Raw genomic sequence first — 20,703 nt, 5'->3', positions numbered from 1 at the left:
ATTGATGTCTTTGAATTGTGGTGCTGGAGAAGACTCTTGAGAGTCCCTTAGACTGTAAGATCAAACCAGTCAATCCTAAAAGAACTCAACCTTGAATGCTCATTGGAAGTATTGGTAATGAAGCTGAAGGTCTAATACTTTGGCCACCTGATATGCAGAGCCAACTTATTGGAAAAGACCCTGATGAGAAAGATTCAAGGCAAAAGGAGAAGGGGGCAGCAGAGGATAAGATGGTTAGATAGCATCACTGACTCAATGGAAATAAATTTGAGCAAACTCCATAGTGGAGAACAGAGTAGCTTGACTTGCTGCAGTCCATGGGGCTACAAAGAGTAGGACACAACTTAGCGATTGAAAAACAACAAAAAGAAGATTTATTACCTCTTCCAAGATCACAAATCTATTCAAAATTTATACAGTTTAAATGCACAGTGTGCAGCACTTGTTATATGCTAAGTATTATTAAAGAGCTTCCCTGGTATTTAAATAATTTAATCATCACTTTCCAATTTGGATTTAATATCTTTATTAAATTGATTCTAATGTTTACCTCTCAAATACAATTGTGGTTTGCTCTGCCTGATTAAAGCTAGTCAAAAACACAATCCTGAGATGTTCTAAAGATGTTGATGTTTTGCAATAATGGGGAGAAGTTAAGTGCGTACAAATCACATTTTGGAAAATTTCCACTCTTTTTTATGACTTAGGTGTTTCTGGATCACTCCATTTTAACATGGAATATTCATCTCATATAAATTCTTGCCCCAGATCCCCCATTACTTGTTTAGTTTATCTTACTGTCTATTTAGACAATCAGAAGAAAACACACACACATACTTGACATAGGTGAATCTACAAAAGTGTCGAATAGATTTTACCTAGATTTCAGAGAATAAAACTCTACTCATCTGTTCAGCTTTCATGAAAGGAAGCTGATCTTAATATCATTAAACTGCAGAGCAGGATGGAGGACAGGCTCCCTGGTGGTGTGGAGAACAGCTTGAGATGCGTAAGAGCTTGGGGATGATAGCAAGGAGAGTGCCACCGCTGAAGAGTCTAAGCTGTGAGACACATCCCTACAAATGTATATCTATTGTTTCTTTCCCTTCTACTTAGCAATATGTTTTTCTATCAAAACTTCTTATAGGGAGAAAGAGAGCATTAGAAATTAAAAGATATTTAGAACAGGAATTTTTTATCACCAAGCTAAAATATATTATTCATTTACTTGAAGAATATTTAGATTTGAAATATAGTGTAAGATAATGGTTAGGTGTGCAAGCTTTTGTGTCAAAAGGCCTAGATTTGAACTTTGGTTCTACCACAAACTAATTGTGTCATCTTGGGGGCCAGATACTTAATTTTTGCCTCAAGTTTTAATTTACTGGTTTAGTCACTAAGTCATGCTTGACTCTTGCGACCCCATGGACTGTAGCCTGCCAGGCTCCTCTGTCCATGGGATTCTCCAGGCAAGAATACTGGAGTGGGTTGCCATTTCCTTCCCCAGGGGAATCTTCCCAACCCAGAAATCGAACCCAGGTCTCCTGCATTGCAGATAGATTCTTTATCGACTGAGCTATGAGGGAAGCCCCCTAACTTGCAAAGTTGTAACAATAATATCAGAGATCTAATTAAATTATTTTAAAGATTAAATAAAATAACTCATCTAAGGACCTTAAAACACTCTCTGGCATATAGCAGGCCCCTCTAAAAGTTAACTATTGTCATTGATGCTATTGGTAATAATAATGTTATTTTTAAATATACATTGTGTTCTAGCTGCTAAGGTGATAGTTTTGAACAGAGATCTATACAAATTGCAACTGTGCAAATACTCTCCACTGTTACTGATGGGATATTCTAATGAGAAACAATACCATATTCTGAAATGACATAGGAAAATAATCTCCAGGTGACTTTGCATCAAACCCATTTGCTGCATGCAGCTATGAAGGTAAATGGTAGGGTGTCAAAGTGGACCTCTCATCAGCATTTCTATTCCATAGGCCTAAGGGTCCACAGATGTGAGCAATATAGGGTTCCTGGAAGGCTTAGGCATCATGAATAGGTCCCTAATTTCTGATTCAATCTCTTTAAAGAGCAAGAACCTTTTTAGAAGGTATATGTGTGAATGTTGGCGTCAGAAAGGCCTGAGTTCTCCTTGTGGCTTTATCTTACAATAAGTGGGTGAACTGGAACAAATTATTAAACTTCTATGAGACATAGACACAAAGTGGAGATGACACAACATACAAGCTAGGCAGATAATAACTAAAAAGGATGATGTATATTAGACATAGTAGCTTACAGGTTATTAGGCTTTAGCAAGTTAGCTATTCTTATATTATTGTATCTAAACTTTAAATTGGAAAATCAAGCATAAATTTATCTTTTTTTTTTTAAAAAAGCTAACTTTCGTATATGTGTACATATGTATGTATTTTCATATTTAGGTAAAACCCCTGGGTGTATGTTCCCAGAGATAATGGGTAAAACAAAACCATTTTTACTTGAGAAGCCCTTTAAATCTGTAAGGTAGACCAGAGCAGATTCTTAAGTCCTCTTGTTGAATTAACGGACCATCTTTCTCAGCTTTTAGATCACTTTTCTTAACATAGACCACAATCCAAATATTTATACTGACCCCTCTAAATCATGGGGCTTCCCAGGTGGTGCTAGTGGTGCTAGTTGTCCCAGGGATATAGAAGCTGTCTGTCAGTGAAGGATACACAAGAGACATGGGTTCAATCCCTCGGTCAGGAAGATCCCCTGGAGGAGGGCATGGCAACCCACTCCAGTATTCTTGCCTGGAGAATCCCATGGACAGAGCAGCCTGGAGGGCTACAGTCCACAGGGTTGCCAAGAATCTGACAGGACTGAAGTGACTAACCACACACACACGGTGAAGTATAAAAAAACTGTGGTTATTCTGAAACTTGGTTCATCACTTTCCCATTTCTTTTTCAGCTCACTCCCAGGCACTTAATGCTATTAGGCAAAAGTATGCTATGGATGGCGTTGCACCTGGTATGGCGGGTGCTCTCAGGTGGAGAAGCAGATGTATAATGGACCTATTTGAAAATGCTACATTAGAGAAATAGCTCTACAAACAAAATTAGTGAGATAGTGCTGAGGACTGTTCTTCCTTCTGTTCCTTTCTAATTCATCATCCAGAAAAAGGAATTGCCAGGTAAACCATGGAGGAGCACAACTAAGGTGGAAGGCGAAGTGAAGGAGTTTTATAGCAGCTGGCATCCCTTGAAATTTCACGGGGAGAGAGAATGCAAACTAAGGTAATCGGCTCACATGTCCGCGCAGAGTGAGTCATTTAGTCAGCGTATGGAACGTTTCAGGTTGTCCCAGGGATATAGACAAGGAACTAAATATTGACTCAGCAAGAGCTCAAATGAGAGGTCTAATTAAATCAAATGGTACAAAGGGGAGGCTTGTTTCATAGACTCCAGTAATTGCTTAAAACTCAAAAGAGACCAAGTAAAGGTCAAAAACGTGTCCTAACAACCAGCAGATATATATAGTGAGACATAGGGAAGGCAGGAACATACCAGTGAACATAAGTTCAAAGGCTATTGTTGGCTCTTTTGTGAAAAATGATTGAATTGTGTCATGGACATAAGTATCATCATTAGAGCCACCTTTTAAGTAAAGTCTGGCACCAGCTCATGCATCAGCATATGAGTCTTAATTTTACTCTAGTGACTGGCTCTGTGCAGAAACGTCTTAGGATAATGCTCTTGCCTTCAAAGAACTTGATGAAGAGCTAGTGAAGGAGAGGTGTAATACTCTGAGTTCTAAAAGTGCTGTGCTTCAAATTCCACTCCAGAAAGGAGAGTATGTAAAGGACCATGGGGGCTTCCCAGGTAGCACTAGTGGTCAAGTATCCACTGCCAATAAAGGAGATATAAGACATGCGAGTTCCATCCCTGGGTCAGGAAGATCCCCTGGAGAAGGGAATTGCTACCTGCTCCAGTATTCTCACCTTAAACAGAGGAGCCTGGTGGGCTACAGGCCATGGGGTTGCCAAAAGTTGGACACGACTAAGCAACTAAGCACACACACACACACACGACCATGAGGATGATTCTAGTGTCCTCATTGTTAGCTATTTCAGAATACAGTGTTGGAAATATGGTATAGCATGTGTTTAAACAGGCAGACAGATGAAGGATTCTAATTTTTAGCTCTGAGACCTGAAAGCTACCATCATTGGACACTGGCGGTGGCAGAGTTCCTCCTAAACCAGAGGATGGAGTGGAGAAGTTTAATTAGTTTCTTAGTTTCTCATTTCTAAAATGAAGGTAACAGTGGGACTGTCCTCAGAGCATTGCTTATATATAAAATAATTAATTTATGTAAGGGAATTTAAATTATCTGGTCATTATTGAGAGCTTGACAAATGTTAGGTATCATTGATATTACCATTATTCTTCTTATAATTAGCACAGAAGTGAAGAATAAGAACCTTGTCCTAAAAAAGTTCCCCATCTGCTCTAAGTTTAAAATAAAGAGCTTGACTCTGCTCACTTTCCCATTCAGTGTTGCTCTCCTGGGAAAATTACTATTGATATAACATATAAAAGTGTGAGAATCAGCAGATGAAGTTCTTCAGACTATGCAAATCATAGTATTTTCTTTACTACCAGTATTAGTCATTTATTGCTTAAAACAAGTATTTGTTTATTAATTTAGTGCTGTTCTTAAGCATTTCTATAACATATTGACCTGTTGTCCTCTGCTCCGCACCTTCAAATCCTATGCTATCAGAGATGTTAGTTTTGCCAAAATGATTCCCCAGAATTTTCCGGTGGCTTAAGTTCAACGAAGGTCCGTCTAGTGAAGGCTATGGTTTTTCCAGTGGTCATGTATGGATGTGAGAGTTGGACTGTGAAGAAGGCTGAGCACCAAATAATTGATACTTTTGAACTGTGGTGTTGGAGAAGACTCTTGAGAGCCCCTTGGACTGCAAGGAGATCCAACCAGTCCATTCTGAAGGAGATCAGCCCTGGGATTTCTTTGGAAGAAATGATGCTAAAGCTGAAACTCCAGTGCTTTGGCCACCTCATGTGAAGAGTTGACTCATTGGAAAAGACTCTGATGCTGGGAGGGATTGGGGGCAGGAGGAGCAGGGGGCGACAGAGGATGAGATGGCTGGATGGCATCACCGACTCAATGAATGTGAGTTTGAGTGAATTCCGGGAGATGGTGATGGACAGGGAGGCCTGGCGTGCTGTAATTCATGGGGTCTCAAAGAGTCGGACACGACTGAGTGACTGAACTGAACCGATGTCCTACTCTGTGAGGCAATTGAATATTTCTGAGCTATGACATTTGCATAAATATTCTAATGTTGAATAAACATATTTCTATGCCTTGTCTTTCTTCATTCTAAGAGTTAAATGTCTCCATTTGCATTAGCAACAAGTCCAAGTATCTATATGAAGACTGTTTACCTTACGCTGAATGCAGTTAAGGACAGCCCAAGACTTATCTTGTAGAATTCTTCTGTTACTCATCAGCCATGGATGGACCAGACTAACCCTGGCTCAGAAGCAAAGATAATTATTCTCTTTCAAAGCCCTTATCAAGTGTCACTGCTGAAAAAATGCGTGAGCAATAAGCAGTCTTATGATATACAAAGGAATTCTCTTACTAAAAGGAGAATATTTTCCTAGACTTCTCCTTAAATGTAATTTGAAATAAACATTTATAACAATTAGATGAATAATATCACATCATGAAAACTATATTAGCTAATACTATGATTACTACTGCTGCCGCTGCTGCTGCTGCTACTACCACCAGTTAATATTTAATGAGCACCTGCTATATATATATATATATGCCAGATATGATCTTAAGACCTTACAGGGTAATTTATTTTCCTCCTGAAAGTATTTATCAGCCACTGAGTAACATTTCTAGCCTTTTCTTTCCTGGTATAGAGATGTTGGAGGCTTCACAGTGAGATTTGAGGAAGTGCATAAACACTTGTTCTGAGTAACTATGTAAATAAAACCTCTCTAATAACTTGAATCAAACTTAAATGTGAGAACAAAGTGAAAACTTCACTTTAAGTCACTGAGAACTGGGAAGTGTTTGTTATGACAGAAGAATGTAACTTGACTAACTCAGTGTAGTTAGTGCTAGAAAAGCATTAAGTTTCTATTTTTCAATTATAGATATTCTTTTCTGTGCTCTGTGAAACAGAACCTGAGGCAAGACTTTAAAAAAATGATTTATTTTTGTGCAAAAGGGGCGTGAATTTATATTCTACGGGTGCTTGCAAACATAAGTAAATCTTCTAAATCATTCACAAAGGGATGTCAGTTTTGTCATTAGCAATATCATACATGTGAGCATGCATGTGTGTACACACATATACACAAACACAGTTCAATGTTTGCAGTGTATGAGTGACATCTAAACAATATGTGTCCTTCTGGAAAAACCACAGAGCCTTTGCATAAATTTGGCGATGAATTGCCTGTGACTCAGGGCTTCACCAAAGCCTTTCCTGAAACATTTAATATTGCAAAGAGATAATGCACTTGTTGTCCTTGGGTTGACAGAGCATTATTTTTGTCATCAGCTACATCATCAGAAAGCAGCATTTCTAGATCATATTTTCATAAATCCCTAAAGAAAAGCTTTGACTAAATTGAAGTTTAATGTTTAAGTTTTTTGAGGGTCAATGTAAGAAATGTTTATTTGAACATCTGTCTTTTATGAATCCCTAGTTCAGGACATGGGAGAAGGCAATGGCTACCCACTCCAGTACTCTTGCCTGGAAAATCCCATGGACAGAGGAGCCTGGTGGGCTGCAGTCCATGGGGTCCCTAGGAGTCAGGCACGACTGAGCGACTTCACTTTCACTTTTCACTTTCATGCATTGGAGAAGGAAATGGCAGCCCACTCCAGTGTTCTTGCCTGGAGAATCCTAGGGACAGAGGAGCCTGGTGGGATGCCGTCTATGGGTTCGCACAGAGACGGAAATGACTGAAGTGACTTAGCAGCAGCAGGAGCAGCAGGTTAGGACATTATTTATTGTGTTATCAATTGTTACTCAAATAGTGAACAAGCACAATAAATTTCTTTTTAAAATTTAAAGCCTGATAGCCTTTTTTCCTCTCTATGAAGAAATTTCTATGTTGCTTATCATCAAGCAATGCAAACTATATTATATAGTTACTTATTTATTTCCAGTTTAATATACTCAGCTAGAGCCATTTCCTCAGAAGCTTCATAATACACTTTTTTGTTGTTTTCTTAAAAAATATTCTTTATGGTCTAAGTTTTAGCCTCTAATTCTTATATATTTCTTGATTTATGAAATAAGTAAAGTTTTTCAGAAGCATAGTTCATAGTTCAGTCACTCAGTCATGTCCAACTCTTTGCGACCCCATGAATCACAGCACACCAGGTCTCCCTGTCAATCACCAACCCCCAGAGTTCACTCAGACTCACATCCATCGAGTCAGTGATGCCATCCAGCCATCTCATCCTCTGTCGTCCCCTTCTCCTCCTGCCCCCAATCCCTCCTAGCATCAGAGTCTTTTCCAATGAGTCAACTCTTTGCATGAGGTGGCCAAAGCACTGGAGTTTCAGCTTTAGCATCATTCCTTCCAAAGAAATCCCAGGGCTGATCTCCTTCAGAATGGACTGGTTGGATCTCCTTGCAGTCCAAGGGACTCTCAAGAGTCTTCTCCAACATCACAGTTCAAAAGCATCAATTCTTCAGCGCTCAGCCTTCTTCACAGCCCAACTCTCACATCCATACATGACCTCTGGAAAAACCATAGCCTTGACTAGATGGACCTTAGTCGGCAAAGTAATGTCTCTGCTTTTGAATATGCTATCTAGGTTGGTCATAACTTTTCTTCCAAGGAGTAAGCATCTTTTAATTTCATGGCTGCAATCACCATCTGCAATGATTTTGGAGCCCCAAAAAAATAAAGTCTGACACTGTTTCCACTGTTTCCCCATCTATTTCCCATGAAGTGATGGGACCGGATGCCATGATCTTCATTTTCTGAATGTTGAGTTTTTGATGCTTTTAGCTGTGGTGTTGGAGAAGACTCTTGAGAGTCCCTTGGACTGCAAGGAGATCCAACCAGTCCATTCTGAAGGAGATCAACCCTGGGATTTCTTTGGAAGGAATGATGCTAAAGCTGAAACTCCAGTACTCTGGCCACCTCATGCGAAGATTTGACTCATTGGAAAAGACTCTGATGCTGCGAGGGATTGGGGGCAGGAGAAGAAGGGGACGACAGAGGATGAGATGGCTGGATGGCATCACTGACTCGATGGGTGTGATTCTGAATAAACTCTGGGAGTTGGTGATGGACAGGGAGGCCTGGCGTGCTGCGATTCATGGAGTCGCAAAGAGTCAGACACGACTGTGCGACTGAACTGAACTGAACTGAAGCCAACTTTTTCACTCTCCTCTTTCACTTTCATCAAGAGGCTTTTTAGTTCCTCTTCACTTTCTGCCATAAGGGTGGTGTCATCTGCATATCTGAGGTTATTGATATTTCTCCCAGCAATCTTGATTCTAGCTTATGTTTCTTCCAGCCCAGCATTTCTCATGATGTACTCTGCATATAAGTTAAATAAGCAGGGTGACAATATATAGCCTTGACGTACTCCTTTTCCTATTTGGAACCAGTCTGTTGCTCCATGTCCAGTTCAAGCATGAGGGTTCACAAATAGAATTTGTGAATTAGCATTTCCTAAAATTAACCTTTTTTTCTTTTTTGCCTGTCCTTTCTCTCCAACTGAATTCTTTGAGAACTTTGGATTATTGACTGACCTCCATATTGTTTCAGGGCAGCAATGTGAGAATAAATGTATAGTCTATATTTGCAAGTGCAAAGGGACACAAAGAGCTCTGTAACCTGAGGCTGGATGCACATTTTCACTCCCATCACTTACTAACCATGTGACATTTGCAAGTTTACTTTTAGCATTGTTGGGAGAATAAGAGAATATATACAAATGCATCAGTAAGAGTGGTGTCTTCAGCAAATTCTCCCATCACCTCTTTTCTTTTTCTAAAGAAAGTGACAGTAAAGGACACAGCGATGCTATCATGTGTCTTCATAGTAGGTACCTACAGAGAGCTTGAAAGGAATTTATGCAGTTGGTTTACTGAAGGTCTGTTTTCAGGAAAAGAGTAGGAAAGAAAGAGGAATAGGGTGGGTGAGGGTGGAACTAAATAAGAACATGACTAGTCTCAACCAGAGGCCTGCTTTGGCATAACTGCCTAGTGAGCTGTGAAACTGCATAGCAAAACTGAGTCCACCTTGATACGAGGAGACCGGCCTTTTGCTTCCTCTTCTCAAGTCAGTCACTGGCTCTAGACTTCCAGGCATGCAGGCATGGGGGTACATAACCACCCAGGCAGAGTGATTCCTGTTTGGCTGAGAACAATTATCCAGAGAGGGGAGAAGCTGTGAGCTGTCAGTAGCCAGCACTTGTGCAGGTGGAAGATGGGAAAATGACCACATGAGGGGATCCTATCAGAAATAATGGCATCAGTAGCAACATTATCAGTTTTCTCTTAATTCTTACCTTCCCATAGACCAATAGTCCTCACCCAGAAACAATTTTGCATTTGGCAGTGTCTGAAGACATTTTTGCTTATCACAACTGAGTGAGGGGGTGTGGGTGGGTGCTGGCATCTAGTGGGCAGAGTGCCAGGATACTGCTAAATATTTCACAACGCACAGGACAATCCCCCAGAAAAAATAATTGCTGTTGTTTAGTTGCTTAGCCATGTCCTATTCTTTTGCAACCCCATAGACTGTAGCCAGCTGGACACCTCTCTCCATGGGATTCTCCAGGCAAGAATACTGCAGTGGGTTGCCACTTATCCAGGGGATCTTTCCAGCCAAGTGATTGAACTCGAGGCTTCTGCATTGGCAGGCAGATTCTTTACCACTGAGCCACCAGGGAAATCCTAGAATAAATAATTATCCAGACCCAAATCCCAAATGCCAAAAGTGCCAAACAAGAAATCCTAGAATAATCAGAAACATAGAAGTCAATATGTAATATTTACCACTAACAATTATTGATTTACTATTAGTATTAATATTATTCAGACTTTAGTAATCAAAAGGGGAAACTGTGGGGTTGTATTGATTTCGAACACATATACACAAACACATCCTCACAGGAACTTTTTCTGAATATAACTACTATTACTTCATAATCTACAACAATAAGCATAAATTCAGCATGAGATGAGTCAGACTTAAATGGCTGCTTCCACAAATGCCATCCACACTGCCTTGTGTGGTTTTTGCTTTTTTTTTTTCTTTCACATCTCTTTCAGTTTTGTCTTTGTCTATCTCTTTCTGCCCATGCCCTTATGGGTTTTGACACCAATACTTTGTTGTCCTAGAATCTTTTGCTCCTTGAATTTTTCTCCCCATTCTCCCCACCTTTTTTTTCCCCTGCACTTTTTTCTCCCTGGCTTGCAGATGAACTCAGGATGAACTGAACATCAGGATGTTTGCATCCAGTTCTGTTCTTTTCCTTCAGCTGCACTTTGTCTAATGGGGAATTTGGCACCATCCTAGAACTGTCACATCCATCATGCACAGTTTCAAGTCCTCTCTTCCCACCTCCTTGAAGTTCTGTGTTTCAGGTTGTTTAGCACAAAAGAGAAATCATGAATTCCTTCTCTTCTTCTCTAAGGAGTGTTAACAATTAACAAGCTAATTTTTTTTTCCCCTAAATCAGAAATAGTCTTTTCCATTAAGTTTTATATTGTTTAAATATTTTCCTTTTAACAATATCTAACTATCTGACATACAGTAAGAACATGGAAATAATTTTGAGAAGTAAATTTAACAATAAAGACTCTCACATCACATTTATATTTTTCTTTCTTTCCCCACTCTATTTCTCTTCCCGTTGCCTCCTGTTAGCTTCTCATGTTAAAGGTGAAGGTGAAAAGTGTGTTCTGATAAGGCTTTCTAAAGAATATGGGATCATTAAATTATTATTTTTATAAAGAATACTCTGTTCTAGTCAATGTTTTCTACATCTTTCAATTAAAACTATTCTTTATCTCTTGACATCCACAGCAACTATCCCAGCTGAGTATTCAAAGACCACCTCCTGTCATTCTGGCACTGACCCCACTGGGATGCTGAAGAGCTTACTTTCAGTAGTGATGGAGTAAAAAACATAAGTTAGATTCTAGTCCTGACTCTGTTGTTAGATACCATCATGCATTGAGACAAGTCATTGACAGTTCTTGACCTATTTTATAGTTTGTAAAATTGATTTGAATTGGGTACTTATAACATGAATAGATTATTTCTAAGATTCCTTCAAGTGCTATTACATATATCTGGATGCATTTGGAATATACAAACCAAGAAATATACAACCAAGAAAATATAACCTTTCTGATATCAGCTCAGCTAAACACCAAGAGAATTTCATAATCCACGTTACTACAATGCAAGGGGAAAAGAAAAAGAAAGAGAAACCAACAACCCCATATCCTTTTTAGTTTTTAAAATATATTCTTTTGGGAGTCTGGGATTGACAGGTTATCCTGTGCTGTGCTAAGTTGCCTCAATTACGTTGGACTCTTTGTGACCCCATGGACTGGAGCCCACCAGGCTCCTCTAGCCATGGGATTCTCCAGGCAAGAATATTGGAGTGGGTTGTCATGCCCTCCTCCAGGGGATCATCCCAACCCAGGGATGGAACCCATGCTTCTTGTGTATTGTAGGCAAATTCCTTACTGGGGAAGACCTTGACATGTAAAACTGGTATATTTAAGACAGATAACCAATAAGGACCTACTGTATAATGCAGGGAATATGGCTTAATATTCTGTAATAACCTAAATGGGAAAAGAATTTAAAAAAATAGATACATATATTTGTATATGTATGACTGAAAATTAAAAAAAAAAAAAGCCTTTGAGTTACTGATGGTTGTGGTTTAGTCACTAAGATGTGTTCGACTCTTGCGACCCCACGGACTATAGCCTGCCAGGCCCCTCTGTCCATGGAATTCTCCAGGTAAGAATACTGGAGTGGGTTGCCATTTATTTCTCCAGGGGATCTTCCTGACCCAGGAATTGAATCCAGATCTGCATTGCAGACAGATTCTTTACTGACTGAGCTACGAGGGAAGCCCACCAATAGATTTAACTCTCAGGAATTTGGGGAGTTTGCAGTTTGTTTTTAATGCTAGATAGGCAAATGGAAGTAATAGACCTTAGAAGGCTTCCCCTTAGGTCTTAGACTTCGTGACTAAACTACCAAATCTATTGGCAATGTCTTCTTCCTTCTCATTACATTTTCTCCTTGCCTTTCTCCTTATACCTCTCTGCTTCTTCATTTGTCTCATCTCTCCTCATTCCACTTCATACATCTCCTAGTCCTTTTTTAAAATCTCTAAATCCTTAAGTTGGTTTTCCAAATCTCTTCATTTTTCCAATGTTCTTGATGACTACCAAAGACTGCAGTGGGTTCAGAAAGCTTCTTAACTAACTCCCTTGATGTCTTAACATGGTAAGCACATTAACCCACTAAGTGATTCTGAATGTACTTCATTGCCAGGGTTCTGTAGGCCCTAGTGCTCTTTCGGTCAAAAAATGTATTGTTGGTCTTCCTTACCATTCCTAGTTGAATGCACACTGTCCCTTGATTTCAGCTAACGTTAAATTGCTCTTGTTTGGCAAATTTTTCCATCTTGCTGACCTTTCCCCCCTGACTGATTAGTTTTATTATTTATCCAATTTTTAAAACTGTGTCTTTGGCACACCTGCCTCTGGGTAGAGAGCACAATTAAACACATTAAGGGAAATGCACAAAACATGGTAATTATGTAATTAATCAGTTCTAGGTAATATAACAAATTGCTAGCCTAGAAGCATAACACTTAGAAAAAGGGCAATTTTAAGAATTTAAAATCATTTTAATTATTAGACTTTTTCCTTTGAATTTCCCATACATATATATACATGTATATTTGTGCTAGGATATGAAGGTATTTATTTCTTCATAGCAAGACTCCTTTCACAAAGTAAAACAGCTTCCCCACTTGGCACCATGCTTGAGGACACTAGAGAAACAACTGATGGAGAATTTATGGGAATGCCCTTAGGTAACTTAAGTACATTTTAATCTTCTTAGAGTTATATTTATAATGTATTCCTAATTAGTACATTAATAAGTCAAAGAAGCTATAGAAAATGATCTGCAACCATATATTTAATTACATGGTTTCATTGTGTTTTGCTATCATTTTTTTTTTTCAGTTAAGCTTTTATATACTCCCTCTTTTTATGTGAGAGAGGATAGCCATTGGAAAGCCACACCAGCTTCATTTTCATGTGACTGAAGGATAAAATGAAGCTATCAGTTTCCATAATCCACATAATGTCCTGAAGCTCAGCTCTGGCAGAAAAATGTCTAGCATACATCAGGTAGTATATCTGATTACTAGCTCAAACACTGCTGGAAAACCTAGTATAAGTTACCATCTTTTCTCTCTCACTGCATACTCAGTATTTAGTCCACTATGGCCTAAGTTTTGCTTTCATCTTATTGCATCTGTTTTAGAAAAGAAAAGATATCTTATAAATGTGAAAGCCAGTATGCACTTTAAGGTTCAGTTAACTTGAATTTTCTATGTTCGTAGACATTGACTACTGTATCATCAAGCATTGAAAAACATTCATGGACTTTAAAGGAAAGATTATATTAAAAACAGGTAATTAGAAAACATATGAATATTGCTGTGTTTTTGGTCATCACACAGGGTATGGTATATAATTGGTAGTTGTTACTCAGTATCTGTTCTCTTGGCATGGAAACGAAACTCTGATTTAGTTGGAGGAAGCAATGTGCCTAGATTAAAACACACAGAAACAAACAAATTTTACAATTTGCAGTGTCCTTTGCAGTTCCACATAGCCATATAACTAAAGTTTTGCCAATAATATATAAGTGAAGGCATTTGGAAGAGACTTAAAAAAAAAAAAAGATGTAAAGAATGTTTGCTTCTGTTTCTCTTAATTTTTATTGTCTGGAATATAAATGCCAGAGTTAGAGAAGGCATATTTTGATCTTGATAAAAATGAAAGCCAGAATCCAAGTATAATAAAGTAGAAAGACATAAGTGCTCAATTCCCTGATGACTCTGAAATTAACATTTGGGACTGCCCATTCTGATTTTTTGTTTGTTTGTGTTTTTAATGGAGATAGTAAAATCCCAAATCCTTTAAACTCTCACAGCCAAATCTCTGTATCTGATACGGGCATACCAGAATCACACGTTGAGGAAAAACATTCTTTCTGGATCTTTGTCTCAGCTATGTTTGGTCTTACTCAGCATACTTCCACTGACTGATTTATCCTTCATACCTCTCTCCTCAGTTCCAGAGCCATATGCCCAACTTCTCCTAGACTTCTGTCTTCTGATATCTCTTACTCACTTATGACTAAGTCACTTATGACTAAAGACTGAATGAGCTGTCTTACCCTTCCTGGTCTGCTCTTTTTTCTATATATAGTTTTTGTCTAATGATGACACTTTTAACTAAGAAAACTACCAAATCTTAAAAGATTGGGGGTAAGTCTTAATTCTTCCTACTTTATCCTTGATACTCAATAGATAACTGATTCTAATCATTTCTGCCTCAGAATTTTTTCTTGCAAGGAAAAAATTTCTCTACTCTCACTAATATTGCCTTAATTCAAGTTCTCACTGTTAATGATATTGAAGTATTTTTTAAAAATCTGAATAATCTTCTATCTTCCAGTTCCTCATCCTTCCATCTATCACCACCTTATCAGAATAAAGATGTGGCATACACACACACACACAAGCACACACACACACAGGAATGTTACTCATCAGTACAAAATAATGAAATTCTGTCATTTGCAAAAACATGAATGGACCAAGAAAGGCATTATGCTTAGTGAAATAAGTCAGATAGAGAAGGCAAATACTGTATGCTATTACTTATGTGTAGGAATCTAAAATAAATAAATAAATAAATAAATATAGCATAAAGAAATAGACTTGTAAAGACCAAACTAGAGGTTACCACTGGGGAGAGTGAAGGCGGTAGGAGCAAGATGGGGGTAAGGCGTTAAGAGGTACAAACGACTGTGTATAAAATTAATACAATTCAAGAAGCTTCCCAGGGTAATAGAAATAAAAACAAAAATAAGCAAATGGGACCTAATCAAATGTACAAGATTCTGTACAGCAAAGGAAAGATAAAAAAGACAACCTATGGAATGGGAGAAAATATTTGCTAATGATGAAACCAAAATTGTTTAATTTCCAAAATATACAAACAGTTCATACAACATAAAAACAAACAACCTAATCAAAAAATGGGCAGAAGACCTAAAACACATTTCTCCAAAGAAGACACAAAGATGGACAGTAGGCACAGGAAAAAATGCTCAATGTCACTAATTATTAGAGAAATGCAAGTCAAAACTACAAGGTACCACCTGACACTGATTAGAATGACACTTAATGACACTTTATTAAGAAGTCTACAAATACCAATGCTGGAGAGGATATGGAGAAAAGGAAACCCTTCTACATTGTTGGGAATATAAACTGGTATAGTCACTATGGAAAACAGTCTGGCGGTTCTTCAGAAAACTAAAAACAGAAGTACGTTATGATCCAGTAATCCTGTTACTGGCCATATACTTGGACAAAACTGAAACTCAAAACACATGCACCCCAATGTTCATTGAAGCACTATTTCATTGAGTCATTTAGTTGTACAGAGTCAGTCAGTCAGTTCAGTTGCTCAGTTGTGTCTGACTCTTTGCAACCCCATGAATCACAGCACCCCAGGCCTCCCTGTCCATCACCAACTCCCAGAGTTCACCCAGACTCATGTCCATCGAGTCAGTGATGCCATCCAGCCATCTCATCCTGGGTCATCCCCTTCTCCTCCTGCCCCCAATCCCTCCCAGAGTCTTTTCCAATGAGGTACAAAATTATAAATCAACTATGCCTCAGCTGAAAAAATGCAAGAATTATTTTGCAGCACATGGAAATATAACCATTACTCTATAAAAACTTTAAATAGAGTATAATCTATAAGAACATTGAACCAATATGTTATACACCTGAAATGAATATAATATTGTAAATCAGCTATGCTTTAATAGAAAATAAAAGGTTAGCAGTTATTTTTTAAAAAGGTAGCTTCAAATAATACATGTATTTTTTTATATCCATCTCAAACTTCAGCTTTTTCAATTATTCTCAGTTGCCTATACAATAAAGTTAAAATGCTATTAGTAATCCTGAAACAGCCTCAGTTTCTTTTAAAGCTCCTCTTCTATTTCCCATCCCTCATAACATATGCCAACTGTACCAAGTACAATTGTTTCTAATCAGTTTAGATTGTTTGCTATTTCCACATAAAACCTCTTCTTTCCCTATTTCTATCTTTATAATTCAGCTGTTCTATCTACCTCAAATCCTTGTCCTCTCCTTTCCTCATAAATATACAGTGGTTTATTTTTTGCCTGTTTCTTTTGCTTTTTACCTATTAATGAAGGATCAAATTAGAGTTGAACCACTTTTTGGAGCTGTCTCTTGTTCACTCACCACATCAGTGGAATTAATTATTCCTTCACCTCTTACCACTTTCACTTTCACCTCTTACCATGTGCTTTTGTGTATTTAACCATCTTATGGTGTGTCACATCTTTGTATATTTAGGTGTGTCTTATATTCCCTGATAGTTCAGTTGGTAAAGAATCTGCCTGCAATGCAGGAGACCCCGGTTCGATTCCTGGGTTGGAAGATCTGCTATAAAAAGTGATAGGCTGTGGTCATGTATGGTATGGATGTGAGAGTTGGACTGTGAAGAAGGCTGAGCACCGAAGAATTGATGCTTTTGAACTGTGGTGTTGGAGAAGACTCTTGAGGGTCCCTTGGACTGCAAGGAGATCCAACCAGTCCATTCTGAAGGAGATCAACCCTGGGATTTCTTTGGAAGGAATGATGCTAAAGCTGAAGCTCCAGTACTTTGGACACCTCATGCGAAGTATTGACTCATTGGAAAAGACTCTGATGCTGGGAGAGATTGGGGGCAGGAGGAGAAGGGGATGACCCAGGATGAGATGGCTGGATGGCATCACGGACTCGATGGACGTGAGTCTGAGTGAACTCCAGGAGATGGTGATGGACAGGGAGGCCTGGCGTGCTGGGATTCACGGGGTCGCAAAGAGTCAGACACGACTGAGTGACTGAACAGAACTGAACTGAACTCCAACTCCAGTATTCTTGGGCTTCCCTTGTGGCTCAGCTGGTAAAGAGTCTGCTTACAATGTGGGATTATAATGTGGGAGACCTGGGTTCCATCCCTGGGTTGGTAAGGGTCCCTGGGGAAGGGAAAGGCTACCTACTCCAGTATTCTGGCCTAGAGAATTACATGGACTGTAGTCCATGGGGTCACAAAGAGTCGGACACGACTCAGCCACTTTCACTTTCACTATGTACTTTAATTTTGCACGTTTGATCATCTTGAAGGAGGTATGATATATATTCATCTTTGCATCTCATGATGTTCTCAGATGCTGGGTACCGAGAAGATGCTCAATTCATTGTTGGGGTTTTGGACAAACTACACTTTGGTGTCCTTATAAATGAAATGTGCAACTTCAGGATAAATGCTTGAAATACACATAAGAATCATTAGAAAACAAGTTTAATTAAATAGACTATTATGAGAATGATTTAAAATGCTTTATGTTATGAACTTACTTTTTTTATCCTAAACTGTAATACTCCAGATCCAGAATACACTGTGTATTTACTCTAGAAATGTATTCTATATACTCCAGTAATACACTTTTTAACCAAATATATTTGTTAAAAGTAATGTTTCATAAACCTGATTTTGGAATGCAAACTTTGAAGGGTATAGTTTTGAATACCAAATTTCTGTAATTTTTAATGGGTTTCCCTGCTTTAGAGTCATGCTTATTACTTTTCAAAAGACATCAAAGGAAAACAATGACTTAGATTAGGACTGCTCAATTTAAAGAAGAAAGAAGACAAGATGGGAACTCAGGGTCACTGAGAAAATAAAGTAACTGGGCTTTGGCATACACAAATTAAAGGAATTTTAAAAGCTTTCCAGAACCTACCTGCAAGCAGATGGCAGTAAAACATGTAAAAAGGTGCATGACATGCTCCCTTTCTTCAGGTTTACTTTTTCTAATGGAAAATATTGGGTGCAATGAAGACAAAATAGAACTGCATTTGCAGTGCTATTCCTCATTTTATATAATGACTCAGCTTTTAAATTGTAAATCATGATTCTAAATGACTCATGCTTAATCTATCTGTAAAATATACAAAGTTCATGAATTTGAATCACCATACCAAACAGGAAGGATACCAACTCAATTTGTACATCTGGAGGAAATTATATTTGGAGGAACAATTAATGGTAATACATTTTAACATAATGTATAAACTTAACTTCTGTCAGCATTTTTGAAATCTTAGCTTTAGACAACATGAAGAAATACATATATAATTGGAAAATAAATTTCATATGTATTTAGACTTTGTGAATGATGGTGAGTGTATGAAATTGAGAAAAGTAAACAGAAGACAGGCTTGGGTCTAAAATATATTTTTTATACATTTAAAGTACTATAATGTTAAGTGAGAAAATGAAGACTGAGTGCCTAATAATCCAAAATGAAGATACATTTTTATGTGTATATATGTATACACACACTGTTTGTATACATACATATATATAGTCATGCATGTATCCATAAGCACACATTTCTGTGTTGACAGACAGTGAGAAATGGCAACCCACTTAAGTATTCTTGACTGGAGAATCCCATGGACAGAGGAGCCTGGGGGACTATAGTCCATGGGGTCGCAAAGAGTCAGATACGACTGAAGAAACTGAGCATGCAGTGACTACTTAAAATGCCTTTTCCTTTGAAAAGTAACAAAGTACCAATATAACACAGGCTATCTTGGTTGGTGTTACTGTTCTTGCAAAATTTGCATATCAAGGAAATTAATTTTTTATCTCTAATAATTACTTAGACTTAATTTCCAAATTATTCACTTTTGATTTTTGGTCTTCAGTTTATCACAGATTTAAGCATGTCCATATGAACAGAGGCTGCATAGACATTTGAAGGTAAACTGCAGTTTTGGTATTCACTAATATAAACCTAATGAACTTTTTTCAAGTGGGGCATTGTACTTGCACAGTTTTAGTTCCTTGATTAGGTATTGAACCTGGGCCTGGGGCACTGAAAGCACAAAGTCCTCACCGCTGGACCACCAGAGAATTACCTTTGCTTTTGTTTTTGCAGTTATGTTCTCTTTTTTCTTTTTAATGTTAGTTTAGGAACTTACCAGGTGGTCCAGTGGCTAAGACTCCAAACTCCCAATACAGGGGGTCTGGGTTTGATTCCTGGTCAAGGAACTAGATCCCACATGCCGCAGCTGAGTTCGCATGCCACACATAAAGATCCCACCTGCTGCAACTAAGACCCGGTACAGCCAAATAAACATTTAAAAACATTTAAAAACAAAATGTTAGCTCACTGGGGGAAAGTCCAAAGTCAGGCTAGAGAGCTCGTAGATGTACATATTTATATTTATGCTGTTATAATTTTTAAAAATCTGTCCTTATGAATTTAAGTTCCTAGAAGGTTTATGATATTTTGCTTTAACTTAAATTTATAATCTTGGTCCATGTCCTCAAAGTCACTGATAACTGAATCAAATATAGATTCAAATGTTATTTTATTACCATGCTCACTCAAAAAAATGATCTACCATTATTAAAAGATGAGTAGAAAAGGTAGACATTATTTCAACCATGGTCTTTAGAGCAGTTTGAAACTCAGGTTCACCAAATAATCTATGAAAGTTTCTCTATTTATGTTCTACCATAGTCCAGTGTCACAATTACATATGGAGATAACAGTTTCAAGACCTGAATTTCTATGATATAAAAATGACTGATGGGAAAATGAATATTACTTAACAGTGAGAAAGCAATTATTTCATGGATCTGCAATTCCACAGGAACTTATTTTTTTATAAAAATTAAAGGATTCAATTCAGAGTTGAATCTGTACACTTTCTGATATCTGGATACCATGCTCTAAATTAATGTTCAATCCTTACACAAGTGGCTTCCAGAACCTGATTCATTCTAAAATCTTTGAAGTAAATAAAGAGAAGCTGCACTGACTTAACATTTCTTTAAGAAATCTGACATGATTTCTTGCTATTCCAGTTTCATGAAATTTTATATACTCCAGTTGAATTTCTTCTAACCTACATGACCCTATAAGAATTGGTGGGGCAAGGTGGGTTGTAGCTGCTGTTTCAAGCGTCTTCCACATGTGATGTGTAAGTGTGGCACAGTACTCACTGCTGACATGATAAGCTCTCCCCCCAGGTTCTGAATCTCAGCTTTAACTTGACTGCAGATCTTCAGCTGGTGAGAGTAGAACTTAATCTGTTCCAGGTAGGCCAACAAGTCCTGTTTGCACGATGGATCTGGGCACTAAATACATATGAGAAATTAAGTGAAAATATCAAAACAAAGAATTAGATCAAAGTGAGTAAACACTGAGACTTCAAGTACCTTTAAGGCACCAACTT

General features: G+C 38.0%; 1 protein-coding gene across 1 annotated transcript in view; it reads right to left on the bottom strand.

Moving 5' to 3' along the window:
* The window catches only part of CTNNA3 (catenin alpha 3), a 1,850,481-nt gene that overhangs the window by 49,693 nt on the left and 1,780,085 nt on the right, over positions 1–20,703 (bottom strand). Inside the window, exon 17 of the mRNA XM_052639474.1 lies at positions 20,471–20,605. Coding sequence (XP_052495434.1) covers positions 20,471–20,605 — 135 coding nt within the window. The remainder of the gene's footprint in view (positions 1–20,470; positions 20,606–20,703) is intronic.

This window comes from Budorcas taxicolor, chromosome 5 (assembly GCF_023091745.1).
Source record: "Budorcas taxicolor isolate Tak-1 chromosome 5, Takin1.1, whole genome shotgun sequence".
Lineage (NCBI taxonomy): Eukaryota > Metazoa > Chordata > Mammalia > Artiodactyla > Bovidae > Budorcas > Budorcas taxicolor.
The sequence above is the reverse complement of the archived record's forward strand: the minus strand, read 5'-3'. Positions and strand labels throughout refer to the sequence as shown.